At 36.0% G+C, this 26,227-nt stretch overlaps 1 protein-coding gene across 1 annotated transcript; it reads left to right on the top strand.

Moving 5' to 3' along the window:
* Nucleotides 1–18,022: 18,022 nt before the first annotated feature.
* On the top strand, nucleotides 18,023–22,523 carry SOSTDC1 (sclerostin domain containing 1). The gene is made up of 2 exons (XM_049785702.1): nucleotides 18,023–18,281; nucleotides 20,885–22,523. The coding sequence occupies exons 1-2, from the start codon at nucleotides 18,077–18,079 to the stop codon at nucleotides 21,301–21,303; spliced, it is 624 nt and encodes a 207-aa protein (XP_049641659.1). The 5' UTR covers nucleotides 18,023–18,076; the 3' UTR covers nucleotides 21,304–22,523.
* The last annotated feature ends 3,704 nt before the right edge of the window (nucleotides 22,524–26,227 follow it).

Genomic DNA, 26,227 nt, shown 5'->3' with positions numbered 1-26,227 from the left:
AGGTAAAGAGGTAGTGCAATACAGGACTTATATTTATGATGGAAGTATAGGTTTCCCCATTGTCTTTTGAGATTTTCTTGTGGTGTGTGGGTTCCTGGGCGCCTTTTCATCACACACCCTGAACTTCTTGAGATTGGCAAAAGTGTTGTGGCAGGGAGATCTTGGGAAGAGTTCTTGCTTTAGGAATACTTTTAGAGCTGAGTCTGGTTTCAAGTAACAGTCCATGTTAGGTAGTGTTGGTAAAGAGGGCCGCGCAGTTTGAGTCAGCAGGGTTGTTGGTTGCCTTTTCTTGTTGGGACGAGGTGTGGGTTTAACTGGGTGTCCCTTCGGTTAGGTGCTGGGTACTGGTTCGTTGGGGTAGGAGGTCAGTCTTGATGCCTAGTAGATTAAGAACTGAGGGTGAAGAGTTTTAATACGGTGCGAAATCTGGATGGGATTGCGGAGTGAAGGGATAGTCGGATTTCCAAAGGGGGGGAAGGGAAAAGTATATGGAAGGGGCAGGAAAGAAGAAAAGAGAAAATACATTCAAAATAAAAAGAGAAGAAGAAAGAAAGAAGAAAAAAAGAAAGTAGTGAGAAGAGAGGAGGAAAGGGCAAGGAAATGCTAGTTTGCTTGAATGTGTTCGATGAGTAGGGCCTGTAGAATGAGTCTGTAGGTCACAGTTGCTGCTTCGGTGTTCTGGCTGGTCACGTGTTTCAAGTCCTAAAAGAAGGTATAACCTAGAGATAAAGTGTATGTTAAAGAGTTTTCTTGGGACATTCTCGTAGTGCAAGCTGGGTATGGTATCTCGTGTGACTGAGCCCCGAGATGCCATCTTAGTTTGTCCACCCTTTGTATCCAAAAACGCCTGTGGACAGAAAAGTTGAGAGGTTATTTTAAATATTATAAGATTAAGGCATTAAAACATATTATTATGAGATGTTTCCGTTGGAGTCAGTGATTTCCCATGGTATTCTTTACCTGTAATCCTGTATTAGATCACTAAGGAATTATTATGGGCCTTTGTAGTAGAAGGCTGATTACATACCTGTTCTCTCTATACTGCTGTTTCTGCTGTTGCTGGTTTCTTTGTGGTATAATGCGTAGTCAAGAGTTTGTGTTGTTCTTCTTTCATGTGCTTTAGGCACTGCTCCCCGGTGTATGTTGACTGTTTGGAGTTTCTGCCCTGTTAAACCCTGTTATTTGATTGTTGAGTATTAGTTGTATATAAGATGTATGTTCTAGGTGCTTCAGAATAGTGCTATCATTCTGTGTTTATCTTTAGTCTTCTGACTTACTTCGTTTAACATAATATGTTCTAGGTCCATCCACGTTGCTGTAAAGTCCATGATTGTATCATTTCTGACTGTCATGTAGTATTTTATTGTGTATAGATACCACATCCACTCATCTGTTGTTGGACATCGAGGTTGGTTCCAAGACTTGGCTATTATACTAAGTGCTGCGATAAATAGTGGGGTGCACACATACTTTGGGATGAATGTCCTTCCAACTTGGGTATAGATACCTAGGAGAGCAATTGCTGGGTCAAATGGCAGCTCAATTCTGAGTTCCTTGAGCACTCTCCAGACTGTTCTCTATAGGGGTTGGACTAGGGGTCATTCCCACCAGCAGTGAATGAGAGTGCCTTTCATACCATATCCCTGCCAACAGAGGCTGTTCCCATTATTTTTGATGTGAGCCATTCTCACTGGTGTAAGGTGGTACCATATTGTTGTTTGGATTTGGATTTCACTGATGATGAGTAAAGGTGAGCATGTTTTCCTGTGTTTGTTGGCCATCTTTTGGTCTTTCTTTGAGAAGTGTCTCTTTATTTCATCTTCCCATTTTTTATGGCTTTATTTGGTTTGGGGGGGGGCTCAGCTTTCTGAGTGTTTTGTATATTCTGGATATCAGTTGATATGTTGAGTGAAAAGATTTTTCCCAGTCAGTTAACTGTCTTCTTGTGCTAAGTAGGGTTTCTTTTGTCATGCAGAAGCTTTTTAGTTTGATATAGTCTCATTTGTTTATGTTTGACGCTAAAGTTCTTGCCTTTGGTGCTCCATCCTCGATGACCTGAAAAAGGCTTTTATATTTTCTCATTGAATATAGTATTTGACATGGGCTTGTGGTAAAAGATCTTAAGAAAGTTATATTGAGAAAAGTTGCTCTCAATGCCATCTTGTTGCAAATTTTTATCATAAATGGGTGTTGGACATTGTCAAATGCTATCTCTGCATCTATTAATATGATTATATATATTTTTTATTTTTGCATTTGCTAAATGATGTATTATGTTGATTGGCTTGCATATGTTAAACCATCCTTGCATCTCCAAAATAAATCCTACTTAGTCATGGTGTATGACCTTTTGGATGAGCCGTTGGATTCTATTGGCTAAAATTTTATTGAGAATCTTTACATCTGTGTTCATCAGGGATATTTGCTTGTAGTTCTTTTTTTTGTCGTATCTTTGTTTGCTTTTGGTATGAGGGTGATGCTAACCACTTAGAACTATTTGGAAGTGCTTCTGTTTCTTTGGTTTCATGAAGAGTTTGAAAAATATTGTCAGTATATCTCTTTAAAGGTTTTAAAGATTTCACTAGTGAATCCATCTGCGCCTGAAATTTTGTTTTTCAGAAGCCTTTATGTTACCATTTTAATCTCCCCAATAGTGACAGGTCTGTTCTGTCATCAAATCATTCTGGTTCAACATTGAGAGGTTAGAAATGTCCAAGAATTCATTTAGCATAAAGTTTATCAAAAGAAATTTCAAAGATATCTGTTTTTGTACAGTATCTGTTGTAACCCTCCCATTTTTCTTATTCATTTTATTTAGCTTTTCTCTCTTTCTTTGTAAGTTTTGCTAGTGGTTTACCATTCTTATTTATTTTTCAGAGAAACATCTCTTCTTTTTTATTGATCTTTGGATATGTTTTTGGTTTCTAGTTCATTACTTTCTGCTCTGAGCTTTGTTATTTTCTTCTGTCTGCCTATTTTTGGTTTATTTTGTTGACCATTTCCCAATTTTTAAGCTCTGCCAATAATTATTTAATTTGGCTCCTTCTTCCTGTCTGATGAATACTTGCAAAGCTATAAAATTTTCCTCTTAATTCAGCTATTGCTGAGTTCCATAAATTCTGATAATTTGTTTATTCTTTCTTATTTTTCCAGGAATATTTTGTTTTTGTCTCTAATCTATTTGATGTTAGTAGTAAGCTATTTAATTTCCAGGAGCTAATGTGTTTTATCGGTGACTGTTTATAATTCACTTCTAATTTAATGCATGATGATTTAAAAATGTAGTTGTTACAATTTCTATTCTCTTGTTTTTATGGAGGTATGTTTTATGGCCCAGAATGGGGTCTATCTCCGAGAATGTCCCATATGCATTGTAGAAGAATGTGTCTTCAGAATTTTGGGGACCGAGAGCCCTATTTGTATCTAATTAGCTACTCTCCTCCATTTTTTTTCCTTCAGAGCCAGAATGTCCTTGTTGAATTTTGGCCTGGTTAACCTATAAGGGGTGACAAGGAAATGTTAAAGTCTCCCATTATTATTGTATTGTCATTAATGTCTCTCTTCAAAGTTATCAGAAACTGTTTTAAATATTTTTATGGGCCCTCATGAGGTACATATTTATTTAGGTGTCTGATTTCTTCTTGTTTTACATATCTCTTTATTATTAAAAGTCTCATAACTTTTTTAAGCTTAAAGTTTCTATTGTCTCTTATTAGAATGGCCACAACAGCCTTTTTATGGGCATTGTTTGTTTGAATGATTGGATTGTCTGTCCTCCATCCTTTGACTTTGAATCTATGTTTTCTCTGACTATTCAGATGTGTTTCTTGCAGGTAGCAAAACATTGGCTTCAACATTTTGATCCCCTTTGCCATTCTGTGTTTCTTAATTGGTGCAGCAGAGTACAGACCCTGAAGACAGAATCAGTAAATTAGAAGATGAGCTATATAACACTTCCATACAACAGAAGAGACTGGAAAAAATCCTCAAGAATGGTGGACAAACAACAATATAACTCTGGGAATACTCCATAGAAACAACATAAGAATCAATGAGTATTAGAGACCCAGGAAGAAAACCCTAATGTGAAATCAATAGTCAAAGGAAATAATTCTGAGAACTAAAGAGTACGTGTAACCACATCCTGAATGCCAAAAGAAAATCAGATAAAATATATCCAAAGAAAAGCCCCCAAATATCAACCCTGATATTTTTGTTTCAAGTTTTCTCAATTCTACTCTCATATCCTTTTGATATTATCGGTCAGCCATTCTATAGTTTCTTTAAGTTTTTCAAACATCTTTAACAGTTCCCCCTCTAGAGTTCATTCAGAGAGGTTTGTAGGTAGCTGGTTTGGTTGTGTCATTAGAACTGGCATCTTCAGTCACAAGGTATAGTGAGATTCTGTGTAGTTTATCCATTGTGAACTTTGTTGTATGGTACTGTTTTCATTTGTTGTGTCACTGTTCCTTGAAGGGAAGAAATGTGCAGTCATGGAGCAAAGCAGAGTGGCTCAACTCTTGCTAGTCTCACATATCTCAGTTCAATTTATACTGGAGCTTATTCCCCAAACTCTACTCACAACTGACAGACTGCAATATCTGAGTTCATTTACCTAGTTTGATTGAAATTGGTGCTTTTTATATCCAAACTCTGGCCTCCACCTGTGAATTCTCCTACTTGTCTCATACAACTCAGCTTGTTTCAAGCAGGGTACATGTGTATTTTTAGATTACTGAACCAATATTTGTATATGTTAGACTTCATTTTCCGTCCTCTACTTCTCTTGCCTCTCATCAAGTATTTCCAAAGCTGCATTCAGTAGAACCAGGCAATAGGGAAGCTCTTCCAGATAGAAGTTGTCCTCTACCATTTTCTCTGATTTCTAATGAGCTTACATGCTTTGATGTCCATTCTTTATATTACCATTAGATTATGAGGTTCTATAACTACATATCCTAATAAAAACTTTATATGTGTTGTCTTGCCATTCTCAAGCTAAGCCATGCCTGAGAGTCTTAGATAATCTCCAAGATAGAATTTGTTTTTTCTTTTATCAACTATTTTGTTTTTCCTTTTATTTATTTGTATTAATAATAACCAGGACTTACACCTAGTTCTGCACTCAGGAATCAATCCTGAAGGGCTAAGGGCATCACTCAGAGTGTCAGGGATCACACTTGATTGGAACTGTGCAAGACAAGCAACTCAACCGCAGTACTATGGCTCAGCCCTGGTTTCTTGTCAATTATAAAACACATGTTGGGCTAAGTAGCTAGCGCAATACACTGAGAATATACTTTGCATGTATACAGAATGGATCAGTATGTCCAAAGGAAAACTTGATAAGTCATATGCATAAAATAATACATAAATGATCCAGCATGTATACAAACATTAAATACATGTGCATATGCACACCTAAGTTTATATAAATATTCTTTCAAATGTGGAACATGTAGAAATATTGAAAAATTGAAAGCATTTCCATTAAGGTCAGGCAATTGGCAAGGATGGCCACTGTCTCCACTATGATTCAACATAGTATTAGAAGTCCTAGATATAGCAATCAGATAACAGAAGAAAAATCAAAATAATCCAAATAGGAAAAGAGGAAGTCAAACTATCTCTATTTGCAGATGACATGGTGATATCCATCAAAGACCCTAAAGAGACCACAGAAAAGCTCTTTGAAACAATCAACAATACACAAAAAGATAGTTGAAATCCTTTAAACAAATAATGACTCAGAGGAGAAATAGATCAACTAGTCTATCCCATTTAAAGGAGTGTCCAAAATATCAGGTACCTAGGAATCAACTTAACAATAGAGGTGAAAAACTATCACAAGAAAACTTCAAAGCAATACATAATTAACTAAAAAAAGACTTAATAAAATGGAAATGAAATGAAAGTACATTTCATGCTCATGAATTAAAAGAATCAATATTATCAAAACGATAATCTTACCTAAACTACTATATAGATTCAATGCAACCTCTATTGAAATTCAGACAAAATTCTTCAAGAACTTAGATTCATCAATGATAAAATTCATGTGGAACCATAAAAAAATCCTAAGATAGCTAAATACATATTTAAGAAAAACAAAACTGAGAGGCATCTCATTACCTAATTTGAAGTTTTACTACTAAGTCATAGTGATCAAAACAACATGATGTTGGAACAAAGACAGATTGTCAGATCAGTGGGTCAGAATAGAATATCCAGTGACAACCCCTCCCAAGTATATTTTTAACTAATTTTTGAAAAAGGAGCCAAGAATTTGAAATGGAACAAAAACAGTCTCTTTAACAAATAGTGCTGGAACAATAGGATAACCATTTGTAAGAAATTAAAGAATAATCCATATCTCACACCTAACACAAAAGCCAATTCATAGTTAATTAGAAACCTTGAGATTAGGCCTGAATTCATAAAGTTCATGGAAGATAAAAGTTTAGTAAGGAGAACACACCAAGATTTTAATCTCAAAGAAGTCTCCGATGATAGGATGCTAATGGCAAAAAGTAGAGCAACAAATCTAAATAAATTAGACTACATCAACCTAAAAAGTTTCTTTATGGCAAAAGAAACACTAGCTAAAGTTAGAAGACAGCTAACTGAATGGGGGAAAATGTTTTCACTTAACACAGAAGATAATGGTTTGAAATCTTGGATATACAAAATACTTACAAAGGTAAATTCCCAAAACCTAAAACACCCATCAAAAATGAGGAGAGGAAATGAACAGACAAATATTTGAGGTAGACCAACAGATGGCCAACAGATAGACACAGACACATGAAAAAATATTCATCATCACTTATCATTAGGGAAATCTAAATTAAGACCACAATGAGATATCGTCTTATATCAGTGAGAATGGCACATAACAAAAAATACTGGGAACAATCTTTGTTGGTGGGGATCTGATGAGAAAGAAACTCTTCTCCACTGCTGATGCTAATGCTGCCTGATCCAGTCCCTTTGGAAAACAGTATGGAGTCTTCTCATTAAACTCAAAATGGAGCTACCATATGACCCAGCAATTCATCTTTTGGGTGTCTATCCTGAGGACGGAATAACTTTCATCCAAAAGAATGTATGCACACCACTGCTTGTTGCAGCACCAAGTATAATAGCTAAGACTCAGAATCAACCTAGATTTCCACAACAGATGAGTGGATCATGAAGATGTGGTAAGGAATAATGCAATTATGCAATTTACAGTAATATAGATAAAACTAAAAATTATTACGTTAAATGAAGTAAGTCAGAAGAAAAAGGAAAAATACATAATTAGATTACTTATATGTGATATTTAGAATAACTGCATAAAGAAACACAATGGTCTAAATGGTAATTGTCTGAACTCCCTTGGCCACAGAGTATAGTGAGGAGAAGAAATTGAATGGAAGAGGAGAAACACAAAAGCTTGGAAAAGCTCAGAAACAGCAACAACTTGCATTCAGAGATAGTTTTCCTGCCTTCCCTCCTAACTGGAAATAAAACCATAAGTGAAACCAGAAGACACTCTGTGACACCTTGATTTTAACATAGGATCTGTGCAAAAACCAAGATCTCTAATTATAGAAATGTGACTGTGACAACTGTTATTGAAGAGAACTTTTCCTGAGAGGATGAAGAAATATTTTGCAGTTAGACAACTTCGTATGCCCAGAGACTGTAGTTAGTCTTATGGCAGGATGTTTCATGGGTAATAACAAAAAAAAAAAAAACCAAAGGTTTTTCCTTTCTATTTTTTCCAACTTTTGCTTTGCCTATGAAAAAATAAATCAATTCAATAAAAAATATAGGGATTTTTGTTTTTATTATAGAACACTTTGTTCTACTTCATATTTCTGCATTTTTTCTATAAAATTTAGAAGAAATAAAAAGGATGGGGCTAGGGGCCAGATGGTCTCAGATGGAGAATAAAAGGAATCGAAGTAAATATCCAAGCCAAAATCAACAGCAGTAGAATCAAGTGACCTAAACTTTAACAATCTAAACTTAAATGAGCCTGTTATACTGGCAGGCCAGGGGGCAAAGAGTAGTGTTATAGGATGCGCTCTTGGTAACATTGATGGAGAGAGGTTGAACTGGTGGTGGGAATGGCTGCGATTTAGTGTTTATCTAAAAATCCATCTATGAAGGACTTTGTAAATCACAATGGTTGCAGTAAATTAAATAAATAAATAAATAATAAAAATAAAAGACATTAAGGACATCCACCTAAGAATAAAGGAAAAGAAAAATAAAAATGTGATCACCTTCACCTATCATTCTTCTAGTCTGTCTCCTGAACTATGCTAAGAAGGCCGAGAAAGAACCAGCAAAAGCTCTTCTTCCAGAGGCTCCAGCAAAAAGGTAGCTTCTCTGTCTCAAGACAGGGAAAGTGTCTGGTCCCTGCTGTGGGCATAAGAACTGGGAGAGAGACTGAAGGAATCTGTCACCTTCACCTATCATTCTTCTACCCTGTTTCCTAAACTCTGTTCAGAAGGCCAAGAAAGAACCAGCAAAAGCTGTGCTCCAGAGGCTCCAGAAGAGTGCAGCAGCTCTGCTTCACTTCACGGCCTCATGCTCTCTCTAACTAATGAACTCCACCATAGCACATAGAAAAAAATCGCACTACAACTGTGACAATGGGGAAACCTCATAGACAAACACCATGCACAGAGAATGAAGATGATAGCTTTGATGACTCAAAAAATTCTAACAATTTGATTAATCTCCCAGATAAGGAGTTTAGAATAGATGTATGCAGGATCCTCATAGAAATCAAAGAAAGCATAGCTCATGAAGAACAGAACACAAAAATAGAAATCAGAAAACTCCAGTAGCTGAACTGAAAAACCTCAATGGAAAGCCTGTCCAACAGGATAATAGCAGCTGAAGACAGAATCCATGAACTGGAAGATGTAATGCAGAATAACTCCATACAGCAGAAGAGATTGGAAAAGAACCTTACCTTAAGCAAATGATCAAAATGGAAAAAGTACTCAAAGAATATGAACAGATGAAAATGGAAGTCTTTGATAAACTCAACAGAAACAACAACATAAGAATCATTGGAGTTACAGAGGTCCAGATAGAAGATCCCCAGGAAGAATTAACATGTAAAGACATCATTACAGAGAAACTCTCAGAGGTGAAGACTGCATGCAACCAAATTCTGCACGCCTGAAGAGTACCAGCTAAAAGATACCCAAAGAAAAGCACCCTAAGGGGCCGGCGAGGTGGCGCTAGAGGTAAGGTGTCTGCCTTGCAAGCACTAGCCAAGGATCAGGACCATGGTTCGATCCCCCAGCATCCCATATGGTGCCCCCAAGCCAGGGGCAATTTCTGAGCGCTTAGCCAGGAGTAACCCCTGAGCATCAAATGGGTGTGGCCAAAAAAACAAAAATAATAAAAAAAAAACAGAAACAGAAAAGCACCCTAAGACACATCCTAGTCACAATGATGAATCCCACAGATGGAGATAGAATACTGAAAGTAGCAAGATTGAAAAGAGAAATTACATTAAAAAAAACTGGAAATTAAGCTCCCATATGATCCAGCTATACCACTTCTAGGAATATACCCTAGGAACACAAGAATACTATACAAAAATCCCTTCCTCACACCTATATTCATTGCAGCACTATTTACAATAGCCAGACTCTGGAAATAACCAACATACACTTCAACAGATGAATGGCTAAAGAAACTCTGGTACATATATACAATGAAATATTATGCAGCCTTCAGGAGAGATGAAGTCATGAAATTTTTTTATACATGGATGTATATGGAATTTATTATGCTGAGTGAAATAAGTCAGAGGGAGTGAGATAGGTGCAGAATAATCTCACTCATCTATGGGTTTTAAGAAAAAATAAAAAATATTTTTGCAATAATTTTGAGAGACAAAAGAAATGAGGATTGGAAGGTCTAGCTCACATCAGGAAGGTCTCCACAGAGTGGTGAGTGCAGCTAGAGAAATAACTACACTGACAAGTATCATAACAATGTGAATGAATGAGGGAACTAGAAAGCTTGTCTCGAGTATAGGCAGGGGTGGGATGGGGAGGATGGAGATTTGGAACATTGGTGATGGGAATGTTGCACTGGTGAATGGGGTGTTCTTTACATGACTGAAACCCAACTACAATAATATCTGTAATCAAGGTGTTTAAAGAAAGATATTAATAAGAAAATGAAAAAAAATAGTAAAATGTAGTGAGAAGTGTGTATGAAGACTCACAGGCTCAAATTTTGAGAGAGAAAATAAAGATGTTCTGAAGCATTAAAAGTACTCAGGAAATGGCTCAAAGAGCTAGAGTTCATGATATGTATTCAGAATTTTTGAGTTTAATGCCTTCCATTACATGATTCTCTAGCACTGAGCTATTAGTGTTCCTTTGCACCCTGGGATATGACCCCAAAACAAGAAATATTTAAATCTGTGAACATACTTATAATTTCCACAAGGGAAACAGTATATATTATTTAATATTCTATTTCCCTTCTATACATATTTTTAAAAAAATTTAATGGTATATCATATTACCCATGTTTGAATAAAACAAACTTGAAATATTTAATGTCAAAAAAGAAAGCATTAGATTTATTTAACTACTATAAATTCACAAAATATGAGGGACTGGAGTGGTGGCGCAAGCACTAAAGCATCTGCCTTGCACGCGCTAGCCTAGGATGGACCACGGTTCGATCCCCTGGCCTCCCATATGATCCTCCAAACTAGGGGCGATTTCTGAGTGCATAACCAGGAGTAACCCCTGAAAATCACATGGTGTGGCCCCCCCCCCAAAAAAAAAACAAAAAATAAATAAAGCACAAAATATGAGAAAATGACAAAATGGGAAGATGGCTGCTTCTTGAAGTTAGGTATTTTACAAGTTAAAGAAACAGTCTACATTTGACATTTTAAAATTAGATGGGATTTTTTTGGGGGGTCACACTCTATAGTGCTTAGTGGTTACTCCTGACTCTGTGCTCAGGGGGGTCACTTTTGATGGTACTCAGAGTACCATATGAGATGTTGGTGATTAAACTGGGTGGGCACATCAAGTTACACACTCTACCCACTGTACTATCACTTCAGACCTAGGTATACATTTCTTAAGTGGTACTATAGGATCTTAAAGTAGAAAGTGCAATTTTAGAATGATGAGGATGGAACATGTGAAGTTAAATGTTATAAGTGTGTACAAAATAAAAAGTACATATTAGTTGAAAATAAATTAAATTATGAAATAGATTTTTTTTTTGGTTTTTGGGTCACACCCGGCGGTGCTCAGGGGTTACTCCTGGCTGTCTGCTCAGAAATAGCTCCTGGCAGGCACGGGGGACCATATGGGACACCGGGATTCGAACCAACCACCTTTGGTCCTAGATCAGCTGCTTGCAAGGCACATGGCGCTGTGCTATCTCTCCGGGCCCAAAATAGATTTTTTTTTAAAAATCTAGAGTCTGGAGAATAGAGAGATAATACAGTGGATAGGGCACTTGTCTTGCACATAGCCTACTTAGTTTGCTCCCCGGTACCCCATCAGTTCCCTTAAACCTACCAGAAGTGATCTCTGAATGTAGAGCCAAGAGTAAGACCAGTCTACCACCAGGTGGGCCCCAAACAAAAAACATCTAGAGACTTGATTAAATGACAGACAGTACCTTTCTTTTCTTTTCTTTTCCTTTTTTTTTTTTTTTTTTTTTTTTTTGAGGGGAATGGGTGCTGCCTCTGAGTTCAGGGACTACCGTTAGATTTGTGCTCAGAAGTGATCACTGGAACTATTTGAGGAACCTGTGTTGGGGGGATTAAACTAGAGTCAGTAGCAAGTAAGGCAGGCTCCTTAACTCAGTACCATATCTCCAGCCTGACATGGATATTTAAATAAAAATCTTACACTTATTTGATAACTGTAAACTTTATTTGATAAAGTTATAGAAAAGCATTCTGTTGAAATGTTGTTGGACAGATTTGAATTTACCCATTAGACACTTTCTCTTGAATTCCAGTAGCACGCTAATCTTGTCCTAACTCGGTATATGTTTCTTTGTAAACTGTTCACTTTGTACACAAGGTTTTCTTGACACCCAGTCTCACAAGTCATTCATAAATATTTCTAACTTTATTTTTACTTTTGCCTTTCTTTTCATTCAACGGCCAAATACCTTTATAGCATTGCTAATCTCTCCTGCCTATCCCTTTCTTCTCCAGTTCAACAACTTATTATCTTTGACCTATGGAAACATAATCGTGTTTTTCTTCCACATTCCACTGAAATTTTGCATAAAATATCTTAGACACTGCTTCTGTATTTAGAGCTCTACAACTGAATTGACCTTGTCCTTCTGTACAAAACACAGCAGGTCTAGTGAAAAATTTCAGTGAACAAAATAACTTTCAAAAACTCTTTGGCATTATTGACTAATGTGGAACATACGCACATCTATATCTCTCCATTCTACAAAAGAATATACATCCAAAACATATGTGTTCAAATATATGTTTAAAAGGAAGCATGAAAGTGCTCATTACACCAACCACAGCTCAGTAAATTCTTAGACACTAACTTTAACACCACTATAAAGAGATATAACAATCATTTCCAACATATGAATGGAGATTATGTAAGTTTCCCATTTACACCCATGCACAGAAACTAATGTTGGCTAATCACGTCTCTCACTAACAAGTTATTCACTAAGACACAAAACAAAATACAAAACCAAAAAGCAAAAACAGTAGCACAAGAAGTCACATAAAACTAGTTGTAGCTTCTCATTGCATTCAATAAATATACATATATATATTTTTTGAGTCACGCCCAGCAGCACTCATGGGTTACTCCTGGCTCTGTGCTCAGAAATCGCACCTGGCAGGCACTGGGGACCATATGGGGTGCTGGAATTCAAACCACAGTCCTTCTGTATGTAAGGCAAACCCCCTACCTCTATGCTATCTCCCCAGCCCCTCAATAAGTATATTTTGTTTAAATTTACTCTTTCTTCCTTTAAAAGAGATTGTACAAAACGGTCAAGATGGTTTTATTAAACCAAATGATATTTATATATTTTTTTACTTTGTAGGGTTAAACAGACCTACTTTTTCTTAACTTTTCTGATCCTCATCCTTAATAGGACAGTTGTCCTAATTTTGAGACATATATTCTCCTTTCAAATCAATTTTAAAACATTGAATGAAAAACCAATATGTTTAGACTCAGATTAAGTGACTTTTCTAACCCTCATTTGTTCTTTGCCAGGAATAGCATCATAAACTTTTTGACTTCTCCATTCCTCTTTGAGTTAGGTGAATTTGATCATGTTTTAGAGGTGAAAGAACTGACAGAGAGGGTGTCTGAAAATACAGTCTAATTACTATAAATTGAAATAGTATAAATAATATTTAAATACAGTGTCAGACACTAGATGCACATAACTTTCCAGGACATTAAAATTGCTTTTCCAGATTTTACATATCAGACGAATGCTGGTACTTCTAATATCATTGCTTGATTTTTAATAATTTTATCGACTTGATGACTCAGCTGAGTAATCAAAAACAGAGTTCAGAGTTTGCCCAGAGAGCAAAAGTTACTTTTCAAACACCAGGGATGCTTTGAAAGTCACAATAATTATTTGGCGAATTAATGGCTTAATTACTATATTTCCATTTCAAACACACAATATTATATTAATTATCTATGGCTGTGTAACAAATTACCCCAAAAGTTAATTGAAACACTTATTATTTCTAAATTGGGGATGAGGCTCCATAGTAAAATACATGCCTAAAAGCATGAGACCTTGGTTAAATCCCACTTAGTGCAACAAGAAATCAAGTAGTTGTTTCTTGTGAGGTTATAGTATGCCAACCAGGTCTTCAGTTTAATCTGAAGAACTAGGTATGCAATATCTACTTTTTTTTTTTAATTTTTATTGTGACTGAAGTTCTTTCTTTTGGATTCTTTAGGGTTGTTTGAGAAAGCCAGGGTTCCTCTCTGTTAAGAGACACAGTTCATGATGCGTGGTTCTCTTTACTGGGAAGCCTAGCATAATGTATTTGGCTTCTATAAAAGCAAGTGTGAGTGCAGGCAGGCAAGAGGGAAGCTTGTGTGTTTTTTTTTTGTTTGTTTGTTTTTTTTTAAGAAACTTGTCATAGGACTCCTGTCTCATCACTTTTTTGAATTATATTCCTTAAAGCAGTGTTTCTGAACCATTTTCGTGTGCTGGCCCCTTTCCAATTCTCCTTCCTTCCTGAGGCACCCCATCCCCACTGTCTTTCCATGGCAGGAAATGTTTTTTTTTTTTAAGTATCACAAAGTTTTTTTTAAACACCATGGTTCATAATAGAATTTTCTCCTATATATAAAGTCTTCATGAATGATTTACAGTCATATAATGTACAACAACCTTCACCTGTGCACATTTTTTTGTCACTAGTGTCGACAGTTTCCCCTCTCACCCTCTCTGATGCACTTTTTCCTCCCACCCACCCTCCCCACTTACCTTTGGAGTAGTCATTTTACTTCTTTCTCTCTCTCTCTCTCCCCCCCTCTCTCTTTCTCTCTCTCTCTCTCTCTCTCTCTCTCTCTCTCTCTCTCTCTCTCTCTCTCTCTCTCTCTCTCTCTCCCTGCAAATGACTTTCTTAAGAAATTATGCTTTTTCTTTATTTTTGGGGGGCCACACCTGGTGACACTCAGGGGTTACTATTCCTGGCTATGTTCTCAGAAATTGCTCCTGGCTTGGGAGACCATATGGGATGCCCGGGGATCAAAACGTGTCCGTCCTAGGCTAGCACTGGCAAGGCAAACACCTTAAGGCTTGCGCCACCTCTCCGGCCCCAAGCAATTATGTTTTTAAGCACACATCATTATCATATAAGAATATTACAGTGTGTATTCATTCTTAGTGGGGTAATTGTAAGCTGAACAGGATACTAAATATCAAATTTGTTATTATTACTTCTTTAAGTTCTTATAAAATTTTGTCCTGCAAGGTAACTTAAATTTAAAAACTGACTTTTTTGGCCAGTGCTGACTAAGGGACATGGTTTAGTGCTAAGCACATGCCTCAGAACCTCAGAAGTGCCAATTTCTGGGTTTGAACCCAGCAATGAAAAAACAAAAAAGGAAAATAAATCAACTGAAGTTCTTTTATTCTAATTTTGCTTCTACTTTTGGTGATATCAAAAGACTTCATTTGCAGAATGCTAAGAGCAGAGCCAAATGACCAATTCTGTTATTTATATGGTCAATTAGATTAGCCAATATAATAATTCAACTGAAAGTTAAAATGTCTATTTCTGATGCAGAAAATAGAATAGTAACAAGGAAGAGCTTATATTAGGTTGACCTCTTATTTTTTTAAGCATAGTCAATGCCATTGGCTAAGACTAATATATTAACATATATCATACAATTAATATAATAATAATAAATGCAATAAAAATTTATTAATTATATTTTAGATCTACACCTAATTTTTATGTACTGTGCAATAAATGGACATGTTATTTTATACAAATAATATTAAGTATATGACTATACTCAACTTTAGATTACATATAGGGTGGATATTAGGCACTATTTCAGCATTACATCATTTTTGACTAATTTTTTTTGCAATTTGGGTGCTGTAAAACCTTGAATAGATGCAAGAGTAATTAGAATATTCACTATGCAAGTCAACAGATATGAACTCATAACTTTTGCCTTACCCCTTCCATTTTATTTTTCAAGCTTATTCTAGAATTATAGCACTTTCTTTAAGACTTTCATTTTAAACATCTCATAAAATATCTAACTCTAAGAAGCAAGTAGTCATTTAATGTTTGGACCATGTGCAAGCAGTGCTTAGAGGACCTTTGAGCTTGAATGCCAGCAGAGAACCTTCTGCTGCTTCTCTTGGTACTTGGGGGACCATGCAATATCCGAGACCATACTAATGCATCCTACAAGCAAAGCATGTGCTAATGAAGCCATTTCTACTGCCCTCAGTGACCCAATTTATTTGTTTATTTTATGAGTGTGAACCAAGATATTCAATTAAATACAACTTTTCTTCAAGAAACAGAGACAATTCAAGCGAAATGTGTTCAAGGGAGAACGTGCACTTAAAAAATGTAAGTTTTTATTTTATTTTTTAAGTATTTTAATGAAGGAGTCATTAAAAAACACAGTACAGATTTTCTCCCATAAAAGATAACAAAAATTCCTTACTGCTAGAAACAATGAGTCTTAGCTTGGCTTGTTTTTGTAGAGTGAAATAAATATCTAGGTAGTTGGTAGTTTCTAGGGGTGAATTGAGCTTCCAGGAGATACTTGATAACATTTGGAGATTTTTTTTTTAATTATAAGTGGGGAGAGTCTACTGGCATCTAGTGGATAGAAGCCACAGATGCTTTTAAATACTCAGAATAGCTTCCTGTAATGTAGAATTATAGATTCAAAAATATGAATTACTTCCTTATGGATAAAAATAGTAATACAGATATTTAGCAACACGTATATCTGCATAGCTAGCCCCTTTCAATAGGTTTAATGATCAGAAATGGGAGGTCCAGGAAACTGGGGACACAGTTCAGTGATAAGGGTATATGCCTGGTATGTATGTAGCCCTGGATTTAACCCCAGTATGCTAAAAATATTTTATAATCAAGAAAATGGATGCAAAATATTCATGCTTTGATGTTCTCCCTGTAGGCACTCAAAGGGCAGAAATAGAAAAGGCAACTCAAAATATATGTTTATTTCAATCAACATGTCCTATAAATCATTGGGGATTGCAGAAAATTTTTTTTCAAGGGATAAAGGTCAGGGATCTAAAATTAAGTAACGAAACATCTGTTCCAGGGAAAGTTTAAACAAGTTTTTTTGAGTGGGCAGTAGAGCCCAAAGAAGTAATGAACAAAAAATGTTCCACAAATAAGTATGAAATGTGTCCTGCAGCAAATGATAAATCTAAGAAATATTATTATGAAAGTGCTAAACCATCATCTGATAGAAATGGCTCTTTTGTGTAAAATAAGGCTGTGAATGGTAATGCTTGTGAAATATTCTTAAGATGAAAATTGATATTAGTTACTTTCGTGCAGACAGAGCTATGCTCATTATTCTCCACACAGAACCCCTGGCAATAATTTACCTAGCAGCCCAGCAGTTCATGCAGATCAAAGCTGCATTAATAAGTGTGTCCAGGGGGCAGACTTGAGCCCATGTCTTATACTTTAAAGGAAAAAAAAATGGTTTATAGAAAACAAAATAGGTTTAACTAATGCACGTCCTACAATAGTTAAACTCACAAATTTCTAACATTATCTAGCAAGGATCCCTGCCCTGTTGTAAACAAATGGGTGCGTACAGGACAACTGTTTGAAAGAGCAGTTGTGTTTCTTCAATAAATTTAAACCCCAAATGATGTGAGTTGGAGAAAGAGAGAAAGAAAAGAGAGACAGAGAAGAAGGGGAAGAGAGGGTGAAGGGGTATTGTGACAGAGAGAGACAGAGAAAGAGAGGGAAAAAGAGAAAGTGAGAGAGAGGGAGAAAAAGAGAGATAGAGGGAGGGAGGAAGAGAGGAGAGAGAGAGGGAAAAAGAGAAAGTGAGAGAGAGGGAGAAAAAGAGAGAGGGAGGGAGGAAGAGAGAGGAGAGAGAGGAGAGAGAGAAGAGGAGAGAGAGAGAGAGAGAGAGAGAGAGAGAGAGAGAGAGAGAGAGAGAGAGAGAGAGAGAGAGAGAGAGAGACTTTCCTATAGAATGTATCTGGGTGTTCAGCTCACAGACAACTGATGAAGTCCAACTCTGAAATTTCAGGCAATTTGTATACCAAGCTCCTCCTATTTTTTTGTAGTCTTCTCTTCCATTGGTAAAATTCTTTTGCAGGGTCATGTAGGGATCCCACCCCTTCTCTGTGTTTTCACTCTACAGCTCCACACAACTTTACACCTGAATGAACGCCAAACCTCTTGGATATATAAAGGGAACCTTGAGGAGGAATTTCACAGTTACAGTGCAGAAGCAGGGGGAGAGGAATTCACCAGCTCTCCAGACCAGCAAATCCTCTCCTCACCATGCTTCCTCCTACCATTCATTTCTATCTCATTCCCTTTGCATGCATTCTCATGAAAAGCTGTTTGGCTTTTAAAAATGATGCCACAGAAATCCTTTATTCACATGTGGTTAAACCTGTTCCAGCCCACCCCAGCAGCAACAGCACGATGAATCAAGCTAGAAATGGAGGCAGGCATTTCATTAACACTGGACTGGATCGAAACAGTAAGTGTGTTTTACTTGTTCAATTTTTTTTTTTCCTTTTGGTAGCATTAGCTCAGATTCTCATAGAACTGTTTCATGGGCTAACTAACCGGAAGCATATAAATTTATATATATTTTGCTAAACAATCTGGGAGCAATCAGATGCATGTATATACTGGCATACTTTCCCCCTAAAGTTAACAGAACTGAAAGAATGATTAACTAATGCATGCACGGGCTTAAGTTTTTGTCAAACATGCACAAGAAAATGACCTCAGGAGCTAAAACTTTTTGAGAATCATGCAAAAATGAAACCTTTTTTTTTTTTTTTTAAAAGCATTCTTTTGTATAGTTTAGTTAGTTTTCTCTTTGTGTCAGGATATGTAATTCTGATAAAAATGTATACAGGTAACAACCAAAATTTGTATAAAAAATTACAAAGAATAAAAAGAGCTTGCTGAGTGAAAAAAAGTATGCTCACCAGGTTTCTAATATATATATATGTATATATATGTATACATATATACATGTGTGTGTATATATGTTTATATAGTGAAATTTTAATGGTGGTCAATATAGCCAAGAAATACAGCTAAACCCTTTTAAGAATCATATTTTTCTAAATAATCTTTGTAAGCTAGATACAATTTTAGGTTTCATGGTAGGTTTCTCTGAGAAACTGGGGAAACTTAGGCTTTTAATATTTGTGGAAAGATCGTTTTTCTTTGCTGTTTGCTTCATTGACACATAAAGTTGAACTGGCCACTAGTTAGAAGGATTCAAATTTCTTCAAACTTTACTTAGCTCCTCTCCTGTAGAAGAGTTCATATGCTAATAATCAGGCAGTCACACCCCCACCCCACCACCCAGGCAGTGTACAGAAACCAAGCAAAGATTCTTTGCTCCTCCTCAATTCCACTCAACTCCCAAAAGTAGTTTTGACCTTTCTAGGAAAATCAAGGTGTTCTAGATTTCATGAAGATGGCTGCTTTTAAACACACAGGAAGTATCTGATGATTATTAGATTACTGAACTATGTGTTGGGTATTCATTGCCAGTGAACTGTCACTGCAAAAAAACACTGAATCACTATATATGCAGCAGCAATAACAAAAAAGGTAGGCAGGGCAGTCATCAGACAGTTTCCAGGTGCATTTCTAAGGCAGCTACAGAAGGGGAACTGGAACTAAAATCAGACAAGCAGAGGTAACTGGCCAAGAAAATCGCTTACCCTTAAACCTTCCTCCCAAACTCTATTGCTATATAAGTATATATATGCTTTAAAATCTCTCAACTGTTGTGTTCCTGTAGGCTGTATTCTCACTTGAGAAGGACTAGGAGACAGAGATGAAGGCAAACTCCTAATTCAGAATCTATTTCAAGTTTAGCTTTCAGTATTCTACACAGAATTGTTTTAATAAACACTTTTATTTTTTATTTTTTTTAATTTAAGCACCATGATTACATAAATAATTTAGTTGGGTTTCAGTCATAAAAAGAACACCCTCCTTCACCACTACAATGATCCCATTTAATATTTTTTATTTCTGTAGTTTGTAATTTAACCCCCTCCCATCAACAGTTTTATTTCTCTTTAACCTTGTTGCAGATAATTTTCCTCAAGTTTAGATAACAAAGTCATGGAAAGAAACACTAAACTCAGTAAAGATTAATTTTTGTTTTAATTACATAAGGCATGTTACAAGAAACAGTCAATTAGAGAACCTACCTATCAAATTCAAATAACAAAACAATTTTCCATGACCAATGTTCAGGAAATGAGCACCGTACTTCCTTCTGCAGTTGTAAATCAGACATGTTAAGCATTTTTTTCTGCCATAAAATTATGGAAACGTAGCCAAGTTGTTATGGCAACCATACGTTCTTGATTTAGGGGCTTATATCTATTTTTTTGAATTTTGAGCTGTTGTGACATTTCAAACATTTGAGATTTCTGTTTTCATAAAAGATAGATTTGGAATGTGTATTTATAATGGTGTTAAGTTTGATATGCAAAGACTAATTATGTGTCAGACTTTGCGCACATGTGTATGCATGTTTCTCTTTAGCTGAATTCTAGAATTAAAGCGAAATGTTATGGGGAACATACGCATTGTGTACAGTGTTTAAATACTTTCCACATTTTCTCAGCAAATTTTTTTAAAGCCTAATTATGAGCAACTTGAGGACGTTTATATGACCGTGAGAAAAAGAGTCTTAACATACTTTTAGTTTTTCTTTAAAACTCGTTGAAAAAACTATTATTTTACAGATAGACATAAGAGCTCGTTAACCCCTTACTAGAGAGTGAGAGTCAGAAGACAGGATTTTCATGTAGTTTAGTAGCAAAGCAATGACCTAATGCTATATTGGAAAAAAAAAAAAAAAGAGAATAGTCCACCCCCTTACCCCTTATCCCTCCAGTTGTCCCTCCCTCCTCCCCAAGCCAAGTATTGATTGTTTCCATGAAAATATCTTCCTACCATCTAGGCAGATTGTTGTAAGGAAATAAAATAGGTGTGATCTCATTTAGAAATCATTTTTTCTCATTGAAGAAAACTTTTTAAGAGTGTTTGCTTTTTTCTTCTGATGCATTCTTTTCCCACATTTTTTTCCCCCTGCAGCCCGAGTGCAAGTGGGGTGTCGGGAATTGCGTTCCACCAAATACATCTCCGACGGTCAGTGCACCAGCATCAGCCCTCTCAAGGAGCTGGTTTGTGCTGGGGAATGCTTGCCCTTGCCAGTGCTCCCCAACTGGATAGGGGGAGGCTATGGAACCAAGTACTGGAGCCGGAGGAGCTCGCAGGAGTGGAGATGCGTCAACGACAAGACAAGGACACAGAGGATCCAGCTGCAATGTCAGGATGGAAGCACTCGCACCTACAAAGTCACCGTGGTCACCGCCTGCAAATGCAAGAGGTACACGCGACAGCACAACGAGTCCAGCCACAACTTCGAGAGCATGTCGCCTGCCAAGCCAGCCCAGCATCACCGAGAACGGAAAAGAGCCAGCAGCAAACCCAGCAAGCACAGCCTGAGTTAGAAGTCAGACTCAAAAAATGAGAGAGAGAGAGAGAGAGAGAGAGAGAGAGAGAGAGAGAGAGAGAGAGAGAGAGAGAGAGAGAGATGAGTGAGAGAGAGAGAAGAGTGAGAGAGAGAGAGAGAGAGAGAGAGAGAGAGAGAGAGAGAGAGAGAGAGAGAGAGAGAGAGAGAGAGAGAGAGAGAAAACCACCTTAAAAAATGAACTCGGTGGTAACCAAGCATCTACTTTACAGATTTTGGTGCTTGGAAGACTCAAGCCTGCCATTGCTATTTTCTCACTTGAAAATAGATGCTTTCCGCTCTGATGGGCTTCATCCATTTGTCCTAAGTAGCAGGACCTTCTTTAGGGAAAAAAAAAAAAATTCTGCTTTCAAGTTTGGCAAGATGTATGCCTGTTCCTGAACTCCATTTGCATTAAATTCCATGAACCCCTGAGTTTGAATTCTCTGGTATTCTGTAAAAAAACAAACAAACAAACAAACAAACAAACAGGTGATACTAGATCTATCTACTTGCATAGATATCACAACTTTTGAAAAGAGAAAAAGCCTACCAGTTTTTATTCTACAATGTCCAAACCCAAACCCGAAACTCCTTCAGAACTGAGAAGTTAATAAAAATGGTTGCATTCAACAGAAACACTTGAGAAAGGTGCTTGTAGGTCATGTGCAAGGTAACCGTTATCAAAAGGAGTAGACTTCCTTTGAAACGGTGGAAGACCCTGTAACAATTTCCTTCAAACATAAGCCCTGTAATTTTTTACAGTCTTACCATATGAAATTGTACCCTGCATGCTTACCCTAGCTTGGAATGGAATGCCAGGAATGCATGGGCAGCAGCTAATAAGTAAAGCTGATTAACTATTTATTTGTCAATGTTATTATTTAATAAGCTTTCACATGTGATTTTTTTTCAAAATATTAATTTTGTATGTTTGGAAGCTTTTTCATATATCTAAATATTTTTCCTGTATGATTTGTGACTGATCTAGAAGTATGAGAGTTCTTTTGTAGATATGTAAAATAAGTATTTTAGTCTCCTAATTGCATATATGTTCCTTCTTAAACTGTATGAATCATATGGATCTTTTAAAATCTATAAGATGCTTTGTGAGGCTGACTTATGTAATACTTTCTTGTTTTAATCTGTGCAATGAAAAGGTGACCTGGCCTTCAGTTCCATTGGTTTCTTTGAACAAAAATAAACACTACTTACTACTAAGATCTTCTTTGTATCGAAAATGAGTAAAAGTGTACAGGGGCACAAAAATTGTGAGAATAAAAGTATTAAAATAATAATGATTTTAAATTATAGATACAATCAAGATTCGACAGAGATTTCTGCACTAAAAGAGAACATGGAAGACTAACTTTTCAATAATGGCATGAGTGAGAAAATTGGGTGGTGAGTGGTACTAAGAAAATTAGGTTTACATGATCACAGATGCCAAGTCTGCTGTATATTCCACTCATTTGAGGAAGATATTATGAGACCCAGTATCCAGATTGCCTTCTCCATTGCATCATAATTTCTTGGAATGAAACTCATATATTATCAGTTTTTAAATCTTCCCAGGTAATTTTAATGTGCAGTTAAATTTGAGAGAGGAAATCGCAAAGAAATCACTCTCTTGTTTTGGGGAACTTTAAAGACGATTTCATAGTTTCCAAACCAAAAAGTAAAACCAAATAAAAACAACCAAGAAAAGAAAAAATATTTAGTGTTTTCACTAAGTTATTTAAAGCAACATATTCTCAGTCTTGAACCAGGCTAAACAAATAATTGAGATGTCAGTCCATAAAATGAGTGATCCTATCATGTCAAAAGATAGAAACCAAAGTGGTTGATTTCATAATCAGAGTATCTGCTGAGTTTTTTCCATCAGACTATTAAGCAGAAAGGAGTCCATAATATATTTTCAGCATGTTGACATTTTTGTCTTTACAAGTCTAGTTGTCACATACATATTGCATATAACATACACGGTAAAGAGAAAAGAAATACTGTCTCTTCACTATGAAAAGGAAGTATCAAAATATATAAAAGAAAAAAATGTCTAGATTTCACAACAAGGCTAACTGATGTATCATCAGACAAGGAAATGATTAATATCCCATGATTGAGTAAACTTCTAATTTAATGCTAATATCTTAAACTGCTTTATACTAAATTATCATGTTAATATGTGGAGCAGTGAGAAATATAATGTTATTGGTAATATATACCAAAAATGTACTATTGCATAAACCTTTTTCAACACTAAATGTGGAACATTTATTATAATTCAAAAATTTAAGACATGATGACTATTTTTCTCAATAAGATTGTCCTCAAATCACAGGTATAAAAATAACTATCTAGTAGTGATTTTTCATAATCAAGAAGACTGTTATAGTCTTTGCTAATAAAATGTTAAAACAAAGTTTCAAATCACTGGTTTAATTTCTAATAGGACATTAGTAATTATATATTTGAGGAAATGAAATAGAAAAAAAGAAGTTTGTCAATATAGTTTTTCTTATCCTAAGCCAAGAATTAATCCATTTCTCATGTTCACATTAAATTTATAGATCTATTTCAGGCCATTGTTACATTGTTGATATATCTACTGAACAATACTTGACATCAATGACAAGAAAAGGTCAACATCAATATGAAAGGCCTGAGATGAAATAAGGCTCTTATTGAAGAAAAACTAAAAATCATGGAAACAGTAACTTCGTAGCTATCATTTGAAGTGTATCTGCTCTTACATTTCAATTGCTAATTATAACTCGGATCTTAGGTCTGGGGCTTATAATTCATTTTACTCACATTCCCTGTTTGATTAAACCTTGCATAAATTTAATTTTATTTTTATAATTATCATTTCAAAATAGTGAATTGTAATCATTTTAGCAGTCTAACTTCTTTTTACATTTATCATCTTTATTCACAGTCATTTTTTGTATTATGGTTACTATGAATAAAGGATGTTTTCAGGTGACTTGATAGAAATCTATATATAAATAAATATATGTGTATACATATGTATATTATGCCTATTTATATTTTTAAAAAATGGAAGAAAGATTAAAGTATATATATATATCAAAGTATCAAGACATAATGTGCTTAAGAAAAATATAGATATGGAACAAAAATGATACTTAGAAAATAGATTATTGGGATTTTTTGGGTCACACCTGGTGATGCTCAGAGGTTACTCCTGGCTATGCACTCAGAAGTCGCTCCTGGCTTGGGGGACCATATGGGCGACAGGGGATTAACCGCAGTCTGTCCTAGGCTAGCGCCTAGGCCTCTCTGACCCCTTTCTTTTATTTTTTTAAAAATTGATTTATTGCTGGGGCCAGAGCAGTGGCACAAGCCATAAGGCATCTGCCTTGCCAGTGCTAACCTAGGACAGACTGTGGTTCTATCCCCAAGCATCCCGTATGACTTCTGAGCGCATAGCCAGGAGTAACCCCTGAGAGTCACCGGGTGTGGCAGAAAAATTAAAAAAAAAATTCTTTTGATTTATTGCTAAAATTATAGGAACTTGTCTTCACATCTTTGTCTTTATGATTCTCACCACTCCCCCTACCAGAATTTCAATTTCATCCCACAACTACAACGACCCATGCCTCATTCTTTCCTAACCCTTGCCTTTTTCCTTTTGTAACCATTATAGATTACTACAGATGCAGAAATCAGTTAGTTGTTTTCTGTAAGTTTTGCTTTAATTTTTCATAATCTACACAGGAGTGACATTTTCCAGTAATTGTCTTCCATCTTATTACTTTACTTAGCATAGTCTCCTCAAGTCCCATCGTTTTTGTCCCCAAAGGCATTATTTAATTGTTTTTAAAGCACAGTGATCCATCCAGTCTTACTATCAATCTGCCTTTATAACTAATTTTGTACCAATACAAATTTAAGCTGATTTATGAAAAAACGTTCTACATAATTTGCCAGGGAAATGCAAATCAAAAACCTCAATAAGATATCGCACAATGAGAATGGTTTATATTCAAAAGATCAACAAGTATTGCTAGATATTGTGGGAGATCAGTTTTCATTCTATTCAGGATAATTCTTTGCTGGTGTGTGTCATTCAGGGACTAAAAGTACCTCTACATTGGTACCTTATCCTACCTGTACTCCACCCTAGAGTTGGTTTTTCTCTTACCAATAAAGTTTTCTTTATTGGAAAAACAAACAAACAAAGAAACCAACAAACTGCTTCTGTAGTTTTAATATCTAAGTCTGGTCTATCTGCCTACTGGTATCTTTTGCTAGTGAGTGAAAAGCTTGTGGTGGAATTTTTCTGAATCTGTTTTATTTCCTTCAATCTGTTTGAATTATTTCTTTTTTAAATTATCTTTATTTAAAAACCGTGATTACAAATATGATTGTAGCTGTATAACAGTCATATAAAGAACACCCCCCTTCCCCAGTGCAAGATTCCCATCACCAATTTCCCAGATCTCCCTCCTCCCCACCCCACCCACACCTGTACTCAAGACAGGCTTTCTATTTCCCTCATTCATTCACATTGTTATGATAGTTTTCAGTGTAGTTATTTCTCTAACTGCACTTATCACTCTATGTGGTGAGCTTCATGTCATGAGCTGCACCTACATGGGAAGATGAGGGGAAATAAGGGTTGGGACTGAGGCAGTAAAAGATTAGATATGAGCTTTGTAGGGCAGTATCAAGGTCACAAGTTGGATATTATGCATATATAAACTATATGCATACAATACTGTCAATAGGAGACCAAGGAGAAAAAATTTCCAGTGACTGTCCCAACATAAACCAGTGTTTATGGTAAATTATTTCTTATGTTGACATTTGCTTCCAGACCTATGCTCCCCAGTTCTTTGGGATTGGGACATGAGGCTTCCACTTAAGACCTTAATGTGGAGAAAAATAAATGTTTCCTA

The sequence above is a fragment of the Suncus etruscus genome, chromosome 13 (assembly GCF_024139225.1).
Source record: "Suncus etruscus isolate mSunEtr1 chromosome 13, mSunEtr1.pri.cur, whole genome shotgun sequence".
NCBI lineage: Eukaryota > Metazoa > Chordata > Mammalia > Eulipotyphla > Soricidae > Suncus > Suncus etruscus.
Note: the sequence above shows the minus strand (reverse complement) of the source record. Positions and strands in the feature narration are given on the sequence as shown.